The 19068-nt window shown below is 39.2% G+C and overlaps 1 protein-coding gene and 1 long non-coding RNA gene across 4 annotated transcripts in view; one reads left to right on the forward strand and one right to left on the reverse strand.

The window, feature by feature from the left end:
* The window catches only part of LOC110863665 (semaphorin-2A), a 176517-nt gene that overhangs the window by 105813 nt on the left and 51636 nt on the right, over positions 1-19068 (forward strand). The window contains exon 1 of one of the 3 annotated variants that reach the window (XM_022113026.2): positions 12745-17551. The exons of the other annotated variants lie outside the window; for them this stretch is intronic. Within the exon in view, the coding sequence (XP_021968718.1) occupies positions 17410-17551 (142 nt within the window). The 5' untranslated portion in view covers positions 12745-17409. Of the gene's footprint in view, positions 1-12744; positions 17552-19068 lie in introns of those variants that run through there. 3 annotated transcript variants of the gene reach the window in all.
* Positions 9744-12745, reverse strand: LOC118434117. The gene is made up of 2 exons (XR_004833781.1): positions 10255-12745; positions 9744-10053 (listed from the first exon to the last, which is right to left on the reverse strand). It is a non-coding gene; the product is annotated as an uncharacterized LOC118434117 (long non-coding RNA).

Below are 19068 nucleotides of genomic sequence, written 5' to 3' on the forward strand. Positions count from 1 at the left end.
AAACTCCAGTGATGTGTTTATGAACGTGCTCAGACAATGGCCAGAATAACTATAGAATTAGATTCAATTTAGTTTTTATTCACTTACAGAATAATTATAACATGCACATTAGAGCATCCACTCGCTCATAATATTTAAAACTGTTATGATTATTTTGATTAGTGGTTTTATTCCAAGTGCTAATGATTATACGACTTTCCTTGGTCATAAGTTTCTAAATACCTGCGTAGGCATATGTGTGTATGCTTGTTTTTCTTACCTACTTATATATCTATAGCACATAGGACTGTCAATTGAGGAAATTGTTTTACTGCATGTATGGGTTTCAGAGTGGAATGACAGAAAAACAGCAATTTGGGAGGCGAGGAAACTACCCGATTCTCTCCCCACAACCTGGTTAATTATTATTAATGCATGGTTTTCCCCTCCTCTGTCTTTCTCCCTGCGATTCATTACATTGCTTACAGACAAAACCACTTGAAAGTGTTATATGATTCCGTCCGAGTGAAAATACCTTCAGCAGTGAAAACTATTCTGGCTGTATGAAATCATGGGTGAAATGGAGGCGTGTGCATGTATGCACTCACACGTTAGTTTTTAGTCCGACCAGAACGGGATCTTAGTTGGATAAATGCTAACAGTGCTTTGAAACCAATACTCATTTTATCAAAATGTGCGATAGTTGGTGGTGCAGGCAGGGTGGGACAGCCAAGTGGTGGCCACATGCACGATATGAGGGGATCTTATTGACTTTGACATGACAGCAAACGAGGGATGCAAATTGAATTTGAGTGGTTTTTTGCGTTAAGTAAATTACTGTATGTGGAAGGTGGTTAGTCACCCACTTCCGTAAAACTACAAGTGCATACATGCATGAACGAATCAAGCAGCATTGCTCCTCTGGCTGGAGAAAGTTTTGCATGGGTGTGTGGGTTAAATCCTGCTGTGCCATATTTAGAAATTTCTATTGACAGAGTACACATCCTGGGCATATGCGGATGTCAATATTTGCACGCGAAAGGTAAGAAATGCCAATTATGTAGTTGAGAAAGATGGGCGTGCAGTTTCTTAAACCAATTTTGTTGTTTGTTTAACGATTGTTGTACATATTTACGTATAAATAAATGCAGCTCTGTTTCTTTTTGACCCACCTATCGCAGTTCACACAAGGTTTGTTGACGAGTTCAGGATTTCATTCGTATCGTGCCTTGTTCTACGCACTGTTATTAAATGGGCAAGTTAAGCACCAGTATGAAAATCTGACATGAAAATATTTAGCGTCAGTTTTCTGTCTGCCAGAGTTGGAACAAATGATGAGTTGCATTTCGTGTAATTAATATTGCATTGTTTAGCTGTCAAAATAAACGGCAAGGTGAATGTCAAGTCACCATTGGAGCCTACCTGACAAGAGGAACGATAACTATGCTTTGTATCTCTTATCTCCAATCTCGTTCATTCTTTGTGACAGGTTAACGTTTCCCCTCGTTCTGGATACATACATATCCCAGTGACGAATTTCGATTCAAATGATGGAGATCCACCATGAAGCAAGAGATTTTATCCCGTGTGACAGAATATGACTTTGACTTCATCTCATTGATTCCTTTTATCCCTGCTGAAAATGAACTCGATGAAAAACTCGATGAATTCTCCTCCTGACAGACTCGCAGAGAAACTTGTAATGATGCTATCTCAATCACTCCCAAACTTCTGTTACTACACACGCATACGCACGCAAAAGACCAAGACGTTGAAACTGTTTTAAATGATTGCATACCAAGTTTTCCTGACTAAAAATGGGAAACCTTTACTAATGTGGATTGAAGCTAAAACTTTGTTGGTTATATTTTGTAAATAATTCTCCAAGCAAGTCAAGTTTGAGTTACTTTCCTTATGATTTTTGCATGCACTGCTAGTTAAGTGTTGTCTGCTGGTAAATAAATAATACTTGTTGTTTACGACCCCCTCCCCCTTGAGAGCAATAAATGCTTGTTCTATCTCATTTCTCCCGCAATAGGGTTGTGTTGTTTGCTATTTCTCTCGTCATTTGCTCAGTTTACGACTTTGATTACTGACAGATTGGGTTAAGAAACTTGAAAGGTTAAGGAGCTATTTTACAATGTATGTGGGATGCACACATGTACGTATACGAACAACGGGAGGCTCCATAAGACTGTCACGGTCATTCAAAATGAGTCAGCTCGCCAACTCTTTTTAATTAAATATTTGTTGTCTTTCTGGTTTTGTTGGAGGAGTGAGTGGAGACATTATGGCACGCTGGATAACGTACGGCAGTCGAAGAGAAACTGTCCCATTCTCTTGCAGAACGGTCTTGAGGGTGACAGTACGCAATAAAAATTACCAACCAATTTATTTCCAAGACATGGCTTGGCATCTGTTGTTCCATTTTGCATCTTTGCTCCGCCGGTGTGGGCAGGTTCCTCTCTCGTGGAACAAGTGCTTTGTTGAAGCCAAATTAAAACTAAAGGAGACAACAAACTTTTGTCGCGATTAATTTATGTAGATTATACAAGTTGTCAGTGAAACTCTCATCCGTGTAATTCCAAAAGGGTTGAAGCATCGTTGAAGTAACCCGTAAGGAAGAAAGGTTGGGAAACTGGGCATCTCGTCGTCGGCAATTATTTACTCCTCCTGCTCTGCTGCTTGCTAGAAGAGGAAACTATGTGTGGTTGTCTTTGATGGTGGTTGCACTTAATGTTCCTCGACCTTAGCCGCCTCTACTGACTGACTTAAATTTTAATGTGTGTAATATACACATTTGATGCATACATAACGTGTTCCTGGAATTACTCAACAGCAACAATTTAACTATCCGACAATTGCATTCTCTCCAATTTGCATATCGCCACTTAGTCCTGCATATTTTATATATTTGTGCTGGGAAATGAAATAGCTACCAGAACGGTAGTAAATAAACTGAGTTATGTTGTAATACTTACTGACTGCGCTTATCTTGATATTGCTCCCATCAGCTTTTTACACACAACGGACAAAACCACTTATTGTTTATCATGTCATGTCCATGTCTGCCGTTTCCTTTTGACATTGATAGTCATTCTTTGAATATGAATGAGACGCATAAAATTGTTTTGGTTTTCTTGTCCTTGTCGCCGAGTAGTAAACGAGTAAAATTGAGTCTTCATTCAGGATTCCGAGATTGTCCAAAATTTGGAAGTATCTAATATTTTGCATTTACTAAAAGCGCACCAATAATGAATTGAAATTACACTACATTAACTGGGAAACACTCTGAGAAACAGAATTTCATCTCCTTATAAGTAAGTTCATAACATGATCGTTTAAGTATAAAAGAAGCCACATTTGGTTAAGAATCAAATGCGCATTACAAAGAACTTATATTACTTCTCAAACCATTTTAGAATCGCATTATTCCTTGTTTTGTGTGCTCGTAATACTGTTTAACTAGCCCATCAAGGCTGCTTTTATTTGCAAGTGTCAAGAAAGGACTGAAATATTCAGCAGTTTCATTTCGGGTACCAGGAAAGTAATTATATGTCTCTCACACTTGTCTTAATGAATTTCAAACTTCCTCTGCCCCACTAAATTAGGAGTTTCTAAAGAATCAAGTGTCATTGAGTTGAATTCGTCGTAACTGATTATGGGATGGACGGATAATAATTTTCATAAAAAGTTAATGGACCAAAGTCACTTCTTTATTCCACCCATTCATTTAGTTTATAGGTGGTCCATTACCTTAATGCACGTAATACCAACTGACTTTCGCCTCTACCTAATAGCACAATAACGAGAAGATTGAATGCGTAAAATGAATTAAGATCGGATTCAACTAAATATCATCCCAACGAAGAAAAAGAAGAAGCTTGCTCTCTAAAAATCTTGTCATTAATTCAAGATACTTTTTATCCTAATTTATAGATCTTTGCGCCGAATAAACTCTTCTTAACGATAACATGTTGTTCTTTTATTAAAACAGTAAGCAGTTCTGGCAAGTCTTGTGCTGCTGGAGGAATATGTGCAACGTAATGTTGGAGCAAAAACACGGCTAATGAGCCATCTACCTTGTCTTTGTAGTCTAGATAATGGCATGTAAAGTAGGTGATAAAAATGCGCTGCAGTGACATTTACCAATTTTTTTCTTGGATCATCAACTACTTTCACTTTATTTTGAACAAATGCAGCTCCATTAGCACCATTCCTTGCTAATATATTCTGCTCCCTGAATAAATAATTTAGCAGTTGTCACTTGCAATATGCTCATCTCTCGTCCCATCGTTAGTAAATAAATAGCTCTTGATGTTTCGGGTAGTAGATTACCTACGCACATAGTTTAGTCTGGTTTGTTTTCAACTTTTCAGCAGCCAATTCACACGGGTACAAATAGCAGCATATGTACGTAGCATGATAAACAATAAATTAATTCGCGTTGCATTATTACTTTACTCAGTCGTACTCGAATATCAAATTCGTATCTTGTCGCGTTTGCCGAAACCGTAATTAAAAGCTAAATACGCTGTGTATTGCGTATGCACAGCCCTCGTTGAATATTCAAGTGAAGGAAGAAGTACGAGTGACGACTGGAAACCACACCAGGCAAACCACCGAGTTCCGATTTAACAATTCCTCCCACTGCACTGTCTGGAGGTCTAATGGTGACATCAAATTTACTTAACGTGACTTTAGAAGCCTACTTTTCTTAGCAATCCTAAACCTGAACATTGGTTTGCACAAGTCTCTCGCTACTCCTTCAAAGTTTATTCACAATTCACACGGTCTAGTGTCCCCGTCCTGCTGCACAAAGAGAGAGGGAGAGAAGAGAGGAGAACATGTTCGTTTTGTTGGTTTAGGTGAGACAGTGGGAATAAGAGAGACCACCAGTGTCAACTTGCCATGTTTCATCTCCAGTACTGCTGGCATTTATTTAAAGCAAGTGTAGAAGCCAGTGTCGCAAATGTTGTAAATGCAGATAAAATGAGGTGCTGCTACAAAACGCGAAGGCCACTAGGAATATCATTTAAGGCTATCTACCACATTGGACTCCTCAGATGACACCAGAGCTGACTGAGCTCGTCTGATTTTATGCCTGAGTCAGTTCACAGCCTACACCCTTCTTTAATTACTGTGTACGTACATAATCAGTGCTTCTCAGGCTGATTCTATCCGGTCCAACAGAAACTGAGGTGTTTTGCGTTTCAACACTTTGTTTGAAATTTGATTCTCAAGCTGTGCACTGCTATACATAACATGCATACACATGTACATATCCAGGCAGAGAGACGTCGTATTCAGATACACCAAAGTCACACACCTCTCGTCAACCAGGTTTTATGTAATCATTCTTCAGTAATCATGATGCAATGTGAGGTGTGTATGTTTGTGTCTGTTGAATAAGAGCCGAGAACTTCAACCCTTTTCATCTTCATCAGTCCCCCATTTCCATTCGTGATGATGATTAGGAAGAAGGGAGATTGGGTATTGGTATAAAAGGTATAAAATTAAACGCTACAAAGTTATGTATATATATGTCTTGCCTGAATATGTATAGGAAGCAAGCCAAGGATGTGTAAATTGTTGATAGTATGATGCATCCCATGGCCAACAGGGATGACAAATACATACTTGCAGACATACGTATTTTATTTCAAAAGCTATATGAAATGACACTCCCTGCTACCGAGTTTCCTGTTAGAAGTCGACACAAAGCGAGGGAGAATTTACTCACAAGATCACATATCCAGTCCACCTAACCTTGTGGACGACTTTAAAACCCCACGACTTTGTGAGAGGCTCTTCCATTTGAGTCACCTCGCGTGGGGGATATAATGTTTCCTTTCCAAACCACATTTTACGTCTCCCACTTTCAAAAGCCACTTAGAACTTCCAATTGTGTTGTTATTCTTTTTAAATATGCATTTTAACAGCTTTTCAAGACACTTTATGTGATATTCTGTTTATGGATGGCATTAAAAAGAGACATTAAATTTGTAGAGGGATAAATTACATTTGTTTCGAGCTACTCATTCCGAGTCGGAGGCATACATGATGGGCGAGTAACATGTATTATTTATGTAAATAAATTATAAATGTAAAAGAAATTAAATTAGCAAATATGATAAAGCGAGGTGACAGAAGCAGCCGGCGGCGACTTTGTGTTGTTAAATCCCGAGGAATAAGAAAAGTTGCGAAGAAGTGCGAGTGCCGTGCATAATGTAGAAGCTGAGCCGACAATTTGTGGAGAAAAGAGTTGAATGTGTCTGTGGAGCAAGGAAGATATATGAGATAATCTGGCCATTTGAAGTTTCCATTTTGTATTTATGACCTCTCATCATTTATAGATGAGCTCAGTCATTTGCTTCCTTACTTTTCAGCTTCTTCCTTCTGTGTAGACAATTCGAAGCGGATTTTACAAGGCACTTGGAAAATGGGAGTGAAGGGCAGCAAGCAGCACTATAGCCAACACTGATCGTGCGTATAGTGGATCATTGTCTTCCTCAGTCTTTGTGGTTATCTTCTCCGGTTGCGGTTATTCCACTAGGGCTTCTTTATCCCTGATGAATTCGAATGTCAGTAAAATTCAGTCAGAGTTTCTAGGGTCAGATTCAGTTCAACATTAATGTGGAAAGTCCAATGTGTTAAGAAAAGGTCTGCTTTCCCATTACAAGAACATCCACATGCCTCCATACATATATGTACATTCACAAGCGAATCGACATTTCGGAGGGTGATAATGTTTTTTTTTGTTGGAATAAAAAATTTCTGACGGAAATAAGTCGAAAGCAAAATCATGTCATGAAAAAGTCAGTACGATGTTGTTATGTACAATGCATGTGTAGATTGGTATACATACATACTTGGAGAAGTTCCTTGATATCATTACTTTGATAATTCATGGAAAATGGATTCAGTAATTTACTACACGTATGTACATAAATTCATAAATTTCATTTAAACATATTTTTGCAAAGCGAGATTTGGTAACGCGTGAGTAATACTCACTGAGCATAGTTGTCATTAGAATAATAAATTTTATGTTCTTGTTCTAACACGACACGTACAAATATGTAATATGCATCATTTCAATGCTAAAAACATCATTTATCCAAGGACGACTTGTCGTTGCGTATAACCGATTCGGAGTAAAGAGGAGCGTTTCTCATGGAATGGCATTTCATGTCAAATTGAATAATGATGCGCTTTAGCCCCTGAACTATTGCCCATTACCTTTCTTTTTTGGCAGACTGACCACCAGAACAAAGTACCCTATTCAGAACTATGAATGCCAGAAACGGTTTCGGTTCAGAACTCTAAATCCATCCAAAGATATTGCATCCATCAAACTCTTTGGCGTCTCATTTCTTTTTTTAGAAAGCATTCTCAGAGTGCAATCGTATGTAAAATCGAGAAACGGATTTGGCCAAAGGGAAGCAGTGGTGGTTTTGGAAAAATGGTCAGTTTGGTCGGGATCAGATGCGAGGATAACTTGGATGGTCTCTCTCTGGCTCAACTAAAGTGAGTATCCTGGTAATCCAGGAGTGTGAGGGTGGTGAGATGAGAAACGATTGCAACGATTGTGGACCAATCCCCATAGTCGTCAAATGCTGTTTGTAGCCTGAGAATACGATTGTTGAATACCATCGGTTAAACAGTTCTACGCATATATGTACATCTCTGCACACACATATACTACGCATATGTATGTCTTCCCAACTACATATATTTTGAATTGCACGCACTTGTCCAAGAAACTTTGGTTATGTACTTTCTTTGTGAGTGAAGCTTGAATATCTGCTTCAACTTGGAAGTGAGATATCAAACAACATTCTGGCCATTTCTTTTACGCATCGTTTTACGCCTGTCTTCTATTTCCAAAGTTGAGGAAAACTTTTCTCTGTCCACTTTTATTTCTGATTTTTGCTTTTTTCATATGCGCAGAGGCGGATGCACTTGTGAGATTAGAGTGCATGGAATTCAAAGTCTTCGACTTTGTCGGACAAAAATGTGAACTGAATTATGAACGAGTGCATACGAAGGAAAGTAATATTCCTGTAGCGTACACTCGGCAGGTTTTTGTCATGTTTCAGTAGATAGCTTTCGACCAGCCTTCTATGAAATTGCATATTTAAGCGGTGGTTGAATTTTCAATGACATAATGTGAGGAAAAGATTTACAAAGAAAATTCACAGAAAATCAGCTCTTCATGCAGTGATCGTGAACTTGAACACGCCATGAATAGGCTGCATTGATATAGTTTTCTCCAATCTCTAGTCTCAATATATTCTTCCCCTTCTTCGTCGTCCTTACAATTTACAAACACTGCGTATCATTCGCCCACTGCTCTCCCTCTTACCTCACATCGTTTTACATTTCTAAACTGTATTTTTTGTATAAAATCCGAGAAGGTATGCAATAGTTCATGTACACATGCACATACGTCGAGATATGTATAAAGTCATCATGCATATTTCCTTTTGTTAACTTTGTCAAGGAGAAGAGAGTGCATTGAGTGAAGACGGCTGGGTGGATGTACGTGGAGGAAACCTTGCTCCCACACCTATTTACATAGATTGGGATGTCATCCTGTCTGCCAGTCGACAGAAATCATGTAATGGCTGTCACTGGAAACGACTATGGTCGTATCATCATTAAAATTTACCACTCCCGATTACCGAAAAGCATCTTGCAGTTGCAGGTTGGAAAGGATTTTGTGAAAAGACTGATTTGATTTGATTATCCATTCATTTTTATATTTATTTCCCGTATTCATATGCTAATATGGTTCGTTGATAGCGTAATACTGAGGACTGAGGTGGAGGAAATGGATGACAGTAATTGTGAGCTCTCTTCAAGTGCATTCGCTGTCACTTGAAATTCTGAAAGTATTAATGACAAGGTCACCTTGCTTTTTACAACCAATCTTGTTAAATACATGTGGTATTCATTTAATGAATACCTGCAACTCAAGCCAAAGAATCAGGAAGATGCGGAGAAAAAACTTTAGGTATTACAACCAACATAAAGGCAGCGAGGGGATTATGAGAAAGTTTTTGGTGATGACCCAACACGAGGAGTTATTAGGAATAAACCTGATAAATACAAAAGTTTGAAGTTATGATGCAACAGCCGTCCCGATAAATGCTTCATCTCCGCACATCCATCCACCAAGCTGATGTTGAAGTTGATGATTTCGATCATTACAATATTTTATGGCTTTGTTACATGCAGTAAACATAAACGTGTTCATTTGGTGAAAGAATTCACATCCAGCCGGAATCAAAGTTTGAACTAACATGTACTGCGAGTGAACATCAAAGTTTTAGCAGCCATGACATAAAACATGTTGGTATGAGATTAGTCTGTCAGTCATTACTATACACATTACAAGTTTTGAAATACATGCATGACCAACCAACGCCCTGGACACTGGAAGATGATGATGATGAATCTGGATCTTCGAAAACCATTGCGTTGGGCGGGTACTTATAAAATCTTGTGCATACGAGCACAGGATGGCAGGTACTTGTCTTTGTATCTTGATTCTTGTACATATTTTACTCAAGAAACATGTTTTCATCTCTTGTTGGCGTTGAAGCGTGCATTTAAATCTCCTGCATTGATGATGATGATGTTTGAGCTGTCGCAAAAAGTAGATTGTCTCTAAATCCTGTTTCATTCCGGAATGAAATTACAATAAAAATTAGAGAATCACACACGAGGAAGAAATAAAACTTGTCTCCGTGTACTAGTATTTACATATTTACTTTACTTTCTCATTTATTTTTTTTTCATCGTACCAACATAACATTTAAATAAAAGTCAGAAAACCTTGAACTAAAAGTTATTATATTTTGATTTCGACACATTTTGAGATTCTAATTTTGATTTCAGGTCAGTCAAAGAATATTTCTAAAACACGGAGTATAAAATTTTAGTTCCTTCTTTTACGATTCTCCACTGGATCAAAATGAAATTGACTCATCATATTTTGACCAAACGGATGGTGATGATGATGGGTGTGCAGTTGAAGAAATATAATTGCTGCCCTCATGTCCAATCCTATTGAGAAAGAAATTTCTTAATTAAAATCTTACGTACGGAGACGGACGTGAAATAAATAAAACGTATGTACAGTTGTGAGTGAAGGCTACGCGAGTAAGGATTACTGATCCAAAGCTTTGTTGGGCTATTCTATTCTGCTTTTAGTTCCATGTAACTCTGCATTCTGACTTGATATTTTTTTTTGCTTTAAGCACATACCATCACTTTTTGAGGTGGTGGAGGGTTGATTTAGGTTGAAAAGTGAGAAGTTGCCCAAAAAAGTAAATTTAAGGCAACAACGGGAGAACAAGGTTGGACATTCGCCGCTGGCTGGTGAAGTGCGTGGAGGTTTTCAAGGGATGTTACGAGGGCAAAAAGTCTCTCCATCCGCCCATTGTATGTACTGCAGGTAATGCATGATGTTCAGCATGCAGTCGTCGCAATATATCAACTACATGGGTACACGTACCTATGTGAATAATAGGTCCACTATATGCACCTTTCCCTCAAGTACAGCAAATTACCATTGATTATGTTATTATCTAACTTTTTTCATACATCATAAAATTTACCCAGCCGTTTACTTCACTGCACTTTGCTTTTCTACTCCAAAAGTCGATCAACACAATAAAATGAGACATGAGGGGAAATGTACATACGTGTGTGTATAGGGGCCCAAGAGTTCTGTGCTCATGTTATCAACCAAACTTACCCGCATCTGGATGCATGCACACATACTACATTTTTATTAAGCAGTTGGCTTGGTCGTATTACGGTTTCCAGCCCCTAATTGTAATAATAAGTAGGATAATGACTTATTTTCAACGTACTTGCTCGGTTACACCTGGCATCATTCTCATTTATGGGAGTTGATGGACGACGGATTACTATTACCAAACAAGCGACCAAAGACCAGCAGTTTTGATCATTCAATCTAAATCTCAATTTTCTCTACAATAAATACCTCTTTATGGGTGACACTTATTAGTGGATAATACGATATTTTGTTATCGTGTGTCTCAAAAAACAGACTTTGCATATAAGTTGTGTTCTTGTATATTTTCAGCTTAGTATATTTATATACATACACCTTGATATTTAGTATGTATGTAACGAGCAATGATTCAAGATAATGGACAATCCCACGAATTTATTACAATTTAGGTGAGATGGGTTTCCAGATTGGAAATCTATTGCTTATTTATTTCGTAGAATATCCCCATGCAGCGGCTCCTTCGTGTAACCATCATCAAAGTCTTTCTTTGTTCATGACCATATACCATCTTGTACCCCAACTAAGGGATTACTACTTGAGATTTAATACATATTTGTTTCCTTGCTCTCATGTTGAGCAGCTCTCATTTGAGAGTGAGGAAAACGGTTGGGAGCTCAAGAATTTCTGGTAAAAGTCAAGGGTTATAGAAACCCTACATAATTCAAGCCACTCTAAGAATAAAAGTGTATAGTTCTACTACTACGAGTAATATGTAAGCAGACACTTTGCCGTGAACGCAAAGCCACTGCCTCGGCCAAATATCTATGTAGAGAAGAAAACAAAGGCATGGATGGCATCAAACCAAAGATTACAATTTGAACTCGGGGTGTTGTTAAGCTCCCCCAAAAGCAAAAGATTTAATAATTTCTTCTCTCTTCTTGGACGAGCAAGATCCGACAAAACTGGTTGTCTGTCTTCCTCACAAACAAGAACAAGACGGGAGTTCGAGTTGGTTGGTGGATCTTCATCTACAACACATTCCTCCTCATCACTCCCACATGACCGTATAATAGGTCCTGTATCAGCGTATCTGTACATATACGCAGGTGAGTTTGTGGATTGTTGGTCGTCCAAGAAATGAAATGTGACTTTTGTATATTTAACTAAAAGTTGAAGAAGAGCTTCGTTTGGAAACTCTTTCTCGTTCTGCGTATCCTTCAAATTGTGATGTTGTTTTAAAGAACGGTGTGGATACTTCAGCTCATGTCCTCCATCGCATGCATGCGTAAAAAATATGTGCCCCTTCTGCAATCAGAGGCACCTTCTTATATCATCTCCTCGCCATAATATTCCACCATCATCCACTTTTTATGGCCATCCGGCACAACAATCACAAAACTCAAAATGAATGAGTGGGTAAAGATCGTCGGTAAATATACCAAGTTAAGTTTGTGCGAGTGGAAATCGGGTGCTGCTGTCATTCTTTGAAATGCAGAAGAGTAGAGAGAGAGAGAGGGAAAATGGGTGCAGAGAGAGTACTGTGTACATATGAAACCACGTAATCCCCCCGTGGACCAAGTAAACGCAAACTTCCTCTCTCCTACTAGAGAACTGTATGTATTGTGTAGAAGAGTCGTCAAAATTCTTCCGAGAGAGACGCTCACAGTGTACCATTTACCAACCCTACATGCAACTGGCAGCAGAATACATGCACTGTTGGGGCAGAGAGACGACGACTAGGTTTCGAAATGGTGAGAGTAGTTGGATTGCTTTGTTGTTGGTTGGAGAACGGAATCCCTTTTCCAGCTCGCAGCTCGCTCCAGTCAGTTGCACGCCAGCAGTACCGCAGAAAAGGTGCACACTTGTTTGTAGTGCTTAGAGCGCAGCTCCCAAAGTTCATCTCACAATTCTCGTAACTCCGTTGTTGTGCGTGTTGAGAAGGATACAGACTTTGTTCCATAAAGATAATACGACTTCGTGGTGTATCATATGTACGAGTTCAGGTAAAATACGACTGAACTGTCAGAAGTGTTCGACTTGGCAAAGGAGAAGAAGAAGTGTGGTTTAAATTGAGACATTCCACTCACTCATCTTCTAATTCTTGAGCCAGCAGGGTTGTTTGGGAAGCAGCGGAGCAAATCATCATCATTATTGGTCATTATTGTTTTTCTTCGAAACCAAAAAGAACTTTCAACCCTTCTCGTGTTCCTCACCGGAGGAAACTGATTCTGACCCAGCTTTAAAACAAGTCTCTTAAAAGCTGCTGCTGGATATACGTGAACAAGATATTATCCCACAAGAAATTGTGTATATGCATGTGTTACGTAGTACGTGTCGGGTTGATTTGCTTGGTTGGAAGGGATATCTCCTCAAAGACCTTGTAATGCTACTTTCAATACCTTAAAGCTACGTATTTTTGACTGAGGGCTAATTAACTTGAAAAGTTGAAAGGAAAGGAAGTTCACATCAACAATTTCATACGCTGCTCATTGTTTTGTTCAAGCCGCATCTTCTCCTTTGCAAAGCAACAGCAGCATTCCTACCACAGAAAAGTAGTAACATCTTCATCATCATCACGAAGCAACTCGCTTTTGTTGTCCAATCTTCTTCTTCGTCGTCGTCTTCTTGGAGGCAATCACCTTCTTCTTCCCACTAATATTGATTTATCTTCACCACGTATCAGGAAAGTGCAGCCTGGTATCATCATCGTAATCAACCTGCAAAAGACTTTAAATCATAAAAACCTTCGTCGATTAAGTTCTCCGAGTCCGAAAAATATTTGCCTCCGAGTGGGGATTCTTGAGGAAAAGGGTGAAATTCTAGACAAAAATATCCAAGTTTTTGTCAACAGAAATTCTTCTCGCTGAAAGGAATCGTGATTTGAGTGCTAGGCTAGGAGATTATCATTAAGAAAAAGAAGGCTGCTCATTCACGGGGAAAAGAACACAATCCTCTCGCTATCGTCTTCTCTGGTGTGTGGTGTCTGGCTTGATACCGCATTTATTTCGCTTCACACGACCAATCTCAACTTGATAGTTAAGCCGAAAAAGTGAGGAGAAATATCACCTTGATAATTTTTGTCTTGTCGGCGCACTGAAGCTCAAATTGGTCTATTAACACCACAACCACTGCCCGGAACACTGGGTTATTCTTACATCTCGCGTCGGTTTGGTGATGAAGTGATAATAATGTGAGATGACTAACGAAAGTTGAATACTTACCACTTGCATCATACGAACGAAGGAATCGGAGTCTTGGTCTAATCTTCATCAAAGTGATAATAATGTTGTAAAGTAGAGCGTATAAAATTCCAGAGATAAGATTTGATATTATTACACGTGAGATATACAAGAGTTGGACAGACGATACATATTATATTCTTGGCTGGAATCTGTTTGCCTTCAATGAACGTGAAGCCGTAATAATAATAACGTAAATTTCAACAACACCTACAACTTATTACGACTCAATTTTCCACGGCACAACTCCCCCCGTTGTTAGAAGATTAACACCATTTCTTCACGAAGAAAGATCTCCACATTTGGCAGCTGTTTGACTCTCTCCGATATCTACCATCGCCGATTGGAGTCTTGTGTAGTAATATGTACGTATGTATTAATCTCAAAACTTGGGCTGAAATCTTCTAAAAGAAGTTAAAAAAAATAAAACGGGCAGACAAAGAGCACTTAACTTGGCCCTTTGAAAGGACTCTCAAAAGAAACCTCGAGTAAATTGTAACAATTAGACACAGAGCAGAGCCTCCAAAATTTACGTATTAAACTGCAACTGATGTACATCTGCCCCACTAATTACCAACAACGAGTCCTATACGACTGACTTACTTGGCTCGGTCAAATGAAATTAAAACATCAAGACAGAGCCGTTCTCAAAGTGAAAATTGTCAAAAGCAAAAGGACTCCTTAAACTTGAAAAGTTTACAAAAGTGTTCCAACTTTTTTCCCCTTCGTTTTGATCTCAACTTTCCACTTCTTATCCTCGTTAATTCCGTTCCAGTTTTGCCAGTTCTTAATCAAAGGTTTTAAAAGTGAAGAGTTGATTCAATTTGTATTTTAGAATTGGCTGTGTAACAGAATACTGAACTGGAGTTGACTCTTCCTAAAAAAATGCGGACACCCCGAGTCGGCTGAAAACGAAATCAAATTCCCTTCTTGGACGTCTTTTACTGTGAATGTTGACTTATTGGGAAAAACTCGTCCTTTATTAGAGCAGGAAACGGGTTGTCTTTTGTCACGAAGTGTAATCTAATTCTGCAGCATTCGTGATACACGTGAAGTGAAAAGAAGGAATCTCTTTCGCACTCTTTACTTGGACGGAAGTCCACTCATTCATTCTGTCCTCTCCGAACATTTTATTAAGATAGGCAGACATGAAAAAGTAAAGTTGGTTCAACATCAGCCTGAGTAGTATTCGTGCTAAAAGTGGGAGAAGTTGGTTGAGAGAAAAGTGTAAAAGGATTGAAAAGAATGGAATAAAAACGGACTGGCTCCTGTTGTGTATCAAAGTGAAACGGAGAGAAAGCAAGAGAAAAGAAAGGGAGGAAGAAAGATGTATTAGAACTGGGACTGTCTCCGACTCTCACTTTTCCTCTCTCGCTTTCTCCCTTGGAATTCCGACAGGGTTTTCTACATACGTAAGTTTATACGTATAGCGAGGCAACAGGAAATGTAACTTTGTGTCTTCCAAGGTGAGAGAGATGGTAATAATAGTGGTGGCCATATCGGACCAGCAGCAGCACGTCTCCATCGCGATATAAATTCTATTCTTTCATTCATTCTCCTGTCTGCTCCAGTCAAGTGAACAAGTGAAAACGTAGTAACGAGCTCCGTGTGCGGATTCTCGAACCAAGCGAAGGGAGAAATGGACTGGGACTTGAGACTCTTGAATGAAATGGAATAATGGGATGGCTCAAGACAAAGGGCAAATCATGTTGGTCTAGTTTTAGGACAGCAGTACATCCAGAACACAAAAGTTACGTACGCGTCGTGGTGTGAAAGTCTATTACTGCCTTTTAACTCGGTGGTGGTTCTTAGATTGGAAACTAACTTACATAACGCAGGCCACAGGAGAGTTCGCAATCCCACAGTTTTCCAGAGATAAAAAATATATAAAAGAACATTCATGTTCCACAGCTCCTCAGGAGGAGGATATAGACAGCGGTCGGTCGTTTCACTCCATATTTTATGAAATTTCCACCAACCCTGGTTGCTCAAGAAGGGTAGTTGTACTAGGCGTTTTTATTTTCCTTTCTTGGACACAGCAGCAAGAAAGGAAAGGCGAAAATAAGTCACTTGAAGAGTTGCCAGCCCCTTGTACTTCAAACTGCCAATTGACGTCTTATTGCCTCATTCGTAATATTCGCGAGTTCCAATGTGCCGTATGCTCTACACCTTTTCCGCCTCCTCCTTCCAGAGCAGAACATAAGAGTAAAGTGGATCACATCACACTGGAGACATTTCCTTTCTTGATCGAATTGAGAAGAAATCAGTGGAATCTGTGCGAAAATCGAGTGTTAAACTTGCACGTATGTAGTTGCGACGATCAATCCAGGAAAGACGGCCGATATTGCAAATGTCTATTTATGTACGTGATGCCATTGAAAGTAAGGAATAAGTAGCCTTAACGGAACACTTTTCCCACGGAAGTAGTCATAAGTCATTTTGGCATAAGAGGACGTTTCGTTCAACGAAATCTACTTAAATTTTGGCTCACAAACCGACACTTACTTTACAATACGATATAAAGAAAAGCCAGCTCCAGCCAGCTATCGTCCAACTCTCCCCTGCTGAAAGAAGATAAAGCAGCAAAAGTGAATTGTGACACTTTCCTCCACTTCACCAACAACCACGGCTGGCCTACTGGTCGAATTCATTCATTCAGTGAAAAAGGTAGTCACGCCGTCAGATTTTGGATTTGGACATTGCGGAGAGAAAGCAGAGAAATCACATCATTCCAAATCCAGCATCCTGCGAATGAGGGAGCACTTACACACATAAGAATATAACGTCAACGTCCTTCCTTTTGTGCCGCTTGAAATTGTACTAGACATTGAATCCAAGTAGCGCGTGGTGGCCTAGCGTGTGGAGCCAATTGATTGTGGAAGAGAGAACCGACACAACTTTACGTTCAAAACTGTTGGCTATAAAAAAGAAGTTGGACGCAAACGACGAGTCCAGACCAGAATTTGGATCGTGTATTTCTAACCAACTGCTGACGTGTATGTCATAGCACGACGAGCCACATCTCAAGAACAAAAGATAAAAGACATTGCTCAAATGTCAGTAACAATTCTCATTTTGTGGTACCGGTTATTATTACGCTGGTCCATCCCATGTCACATGATTCGTACTCATCATCACATCCCACAATAACATCAGACCGACGACAACCAATGTGAAATATAGACGAATATTTCACATGCAGCCAACGATAAGTAGCAACATAGATACTTGGTTGCAACTGTCCGATCTCGTAAACTATATATTCATCAGATTATTTTAACAATTACGCTTGCAAAACAAGTTGGACGCAGAAATCAAAAGGGACAGAAAGTTAGTCAACAAAAGTAAATTTCTTCTGCCGAGGGTAGAATTGAAATCAGAAATTTGTAACCGGAGCAAGATATACAACCTTCAGCAACAATGTTGAACATTTGTTTGCGTGTAGTTCTCGTGATGCTCCTTGCCTTACATTGTCCCTTTTCAATAGCCCCACTTATGGCTTTGGCCTGGGACTCTGACTTGGACGCACCTTGTTGCGCACACAGAGTACGGCATCACAGAGGTATGTATGACACAACATTTGTCTGTATTTTATCCAAATGGCACCCTTTTCACGAAACATGCTTCTTTTCCTGCTATGCTTGTTTTTTGAAATAATAATAGTGTGAATAGTATGAAGGACAAGTCGAGAAGAAGAAGGAGTCCAAAAGGCAATGTCACATTGCTGACTTAAAATTCTCAGAGTTATTCAATTCCAATTCATTATAGAAATGGGCATCGAAGGAATAAAGGAATAAGGACGACACGAATTTCCTTTTCCAACGAGAAAAGCATTGAGGGTGACCATTATTATCTTGACTTGTGAACATTTGTAGTAGCAGTCTCTAAGGTCGGTTGCCCTTATTCCATCCGACCCGAACATCTCCCCTTCGGTCATTGAGGAGTAACACTGGTCTTCAACACTGGCCTTTAATTTATATATTTCACAGAATGGAAAGGCTGGGTTAAGAAGCAGCAGTATATATATTTTTTGTACTGGTAAAAAAGCACAATAAGGTATGTATCCTACGTACATATGTACATGGATACGCTTTCTCTATACACAAACCAAGAATTGTCGTATTGAAACCCAAGAATTGGGAAATTGCTTTGAAACGATGACATAATTTATTGATACCGGTGTCCACTATCTGATTTCGTTCAGAGTACAGGCGAGTAACAACAAAGAATTTGTATCTGATTGTGGCATTCCAACTAAACTAACGAAGGCAGGACGGAAACCAGTTGGTTGGAGGAGATAGGACCTGCTCGCTCTTAAATAAATGTCAAATGAGGGTTTGAACACAGTGGGACAAAGCGGAGAACATGGTGTGTTAAAGTACTTTTAGTCAAGTTCGGCTTCCGGTTTGCTTTGACTGGGCAAAGGTCCTCGTTCAAATAGTTCTTGTTGCTGTTGCCTCACTAAATAAAATGTATTGAATTTTGCTTCTGTGTTCTCATGAAATTTGGTGATGGTCGTTGTCCCAGAGCTTCTGGTTTTCTGTTTAGTTTCCTTGTGTTGAGGCAACCAGCGTTTCAAATAATGTTTTTCTAGCGATCGAGATGATGGTGTGTGTGTGCGTCTATGGGTGCTCAACTCATGCAAGGCGAAACCAACTTTTGTTCAGGTCCATTGATCCTGCTGTCTCAAAACTTGTACGAGTTTCCGCACATCTTTTGGCCCTGTGTATCTGCGATAAACGTGTTACACGAGTAGCTTCCTAAAAAGTAAAGTGAGTCCATGTGTGGATGGATTCAGGAAATATGATGAGAGTGCCGGATAGCTGTTGAAGGCTGTGATAACATCGTGTCGCGTCAGCCTTTTTGACATTTCCTAACCCACAACAAAGTTTGAGAGTTTGGGTTGATTTAAAAAGTCTGGGCTTTTTTGTTGTAAGGTGTGTAACATCTGAGTTTATATCCATTTTCCATTTTTTTCAGTTCTAGCTACTCAAACTTTCATAGTTTCAAGATTTTGGGTTTTTTTAGACGTTTGTATAAATTGATTGTTTGGATCGGACGACGTTCTAGAATTTTACT

The sequence above is a fragment of the Folsomia candida genome, unplaced genomic scaffold (assembly GCF_002217175.1).
Source record: "Folsomia candida strain VU population unplaced genomic scaffold, ASM221717v1 Fcan01_Sc001, whole genome shotgun sequence".
Classification (NCBI taxonomy): domain Eukaryota; kingdom Metazoa; phylum Arthropoda; class Collembola; order Entomobryomorpha; family Isotomidae; genus Folsomia; species Folsomia candida.